The 758-nt window shown below is 54.1% G+C and overlaps 1 protein-coding gene across 1 annotated transcript; it reads left to right on the top strand.

Annotated features, from left to right (window-relative positions):
• Window positions 1-315: 315 nt before the first annotated feature.
• On the top strand, window positions 316-675 carry Pmar_PMAR015490 (hypothetical protein; the record flags this gene model as incomplete). Its single annotated transcript, XM_002774686.1, has 1 exon — window positions 316-675. A coding segment is annotated over one exon (360 nt), but the record flags the coding sequence as incomplete, so codon positions are not given.
• Window positions 676-758: the final 83 nt, after the last annotated feature.

Here is a 758-nt window from a genome sequence, read left to right as displayed (position 1 = left end):
AATGATGATTGAGCCCAACCTGCTACACTCATTTCCAAAATGCGAACTATGCTATTGCAAGTCCGGCCTCGAGAGAGGCACTTTTGTGTTGCGGGAATTGCTCAAGTCAGATTTCCGCCACGACCCCAGTGATCGTACAAACTCCATGACACTGAAATTTATTCCTCCTGGGAAAATTCTAAGCCCACCGATGGGAAAAACTGTGCTTCGCTCACGCCAAGCTTCAGTACTCAAAGTGGCTGTTATCACTATCCGTTATCGTCAAGATGCTCTCTTCCAAACTCACTTTGGAATGCAGCCGTTCGTCCGCAACAGAACCAGAACGCAGCTCCTCGTCCGCGGCAGAACCGGAACGCGGCCCTCCGTCGACAGCAGAACCGGAACGCGGCCCTCCGTCGACAGCAGAACCGGAACGCGGCCCTCCGTCGACAGCAGAACCGGAACGCGGCCCTCCGTCGACAGCAGAACCGGAACGCGGCCCTCCGTCGACAGCAGAACCGGAACGCGGCCCTCCGTCGACAGCAGAACAAGGGAATGCAGCCGCTGCAGCCTGGTTCTGCTGTGCAGCCTCTGGTCCGCAGCAGGACCAGAATCGTCGTTGTTCTCAGTGGTGGCGAACTAAGTCGAGCTGTTGCGAATTACGACTATGTTCATTTCAATACAGTTTTCTGGTGAAGTGCCGCTCACAAAATCGTGTGTGTTATGATTTTGTCACTGTTGGAGGAATATATCTTCGCCTTCCTCATCTGAGCTCAGGA

The sequence above is a fragment of the Perkinsus marinus genome, assembly GCF_000006405.1.
Source record: "Perkinsus marinus ATCC 50983 genomic scaffold scf_1104296957876, whole genome shotgun sequence".
Classification (NCBI taxonomy): Eukaryota; Perkinsozoa; order Perkinsida; family Perkinsidae; genus Perkinsus; species Perkinsus marinus.
This window is presented reverse-complemented; position numbering and strand designations above follow the sequence as displayed.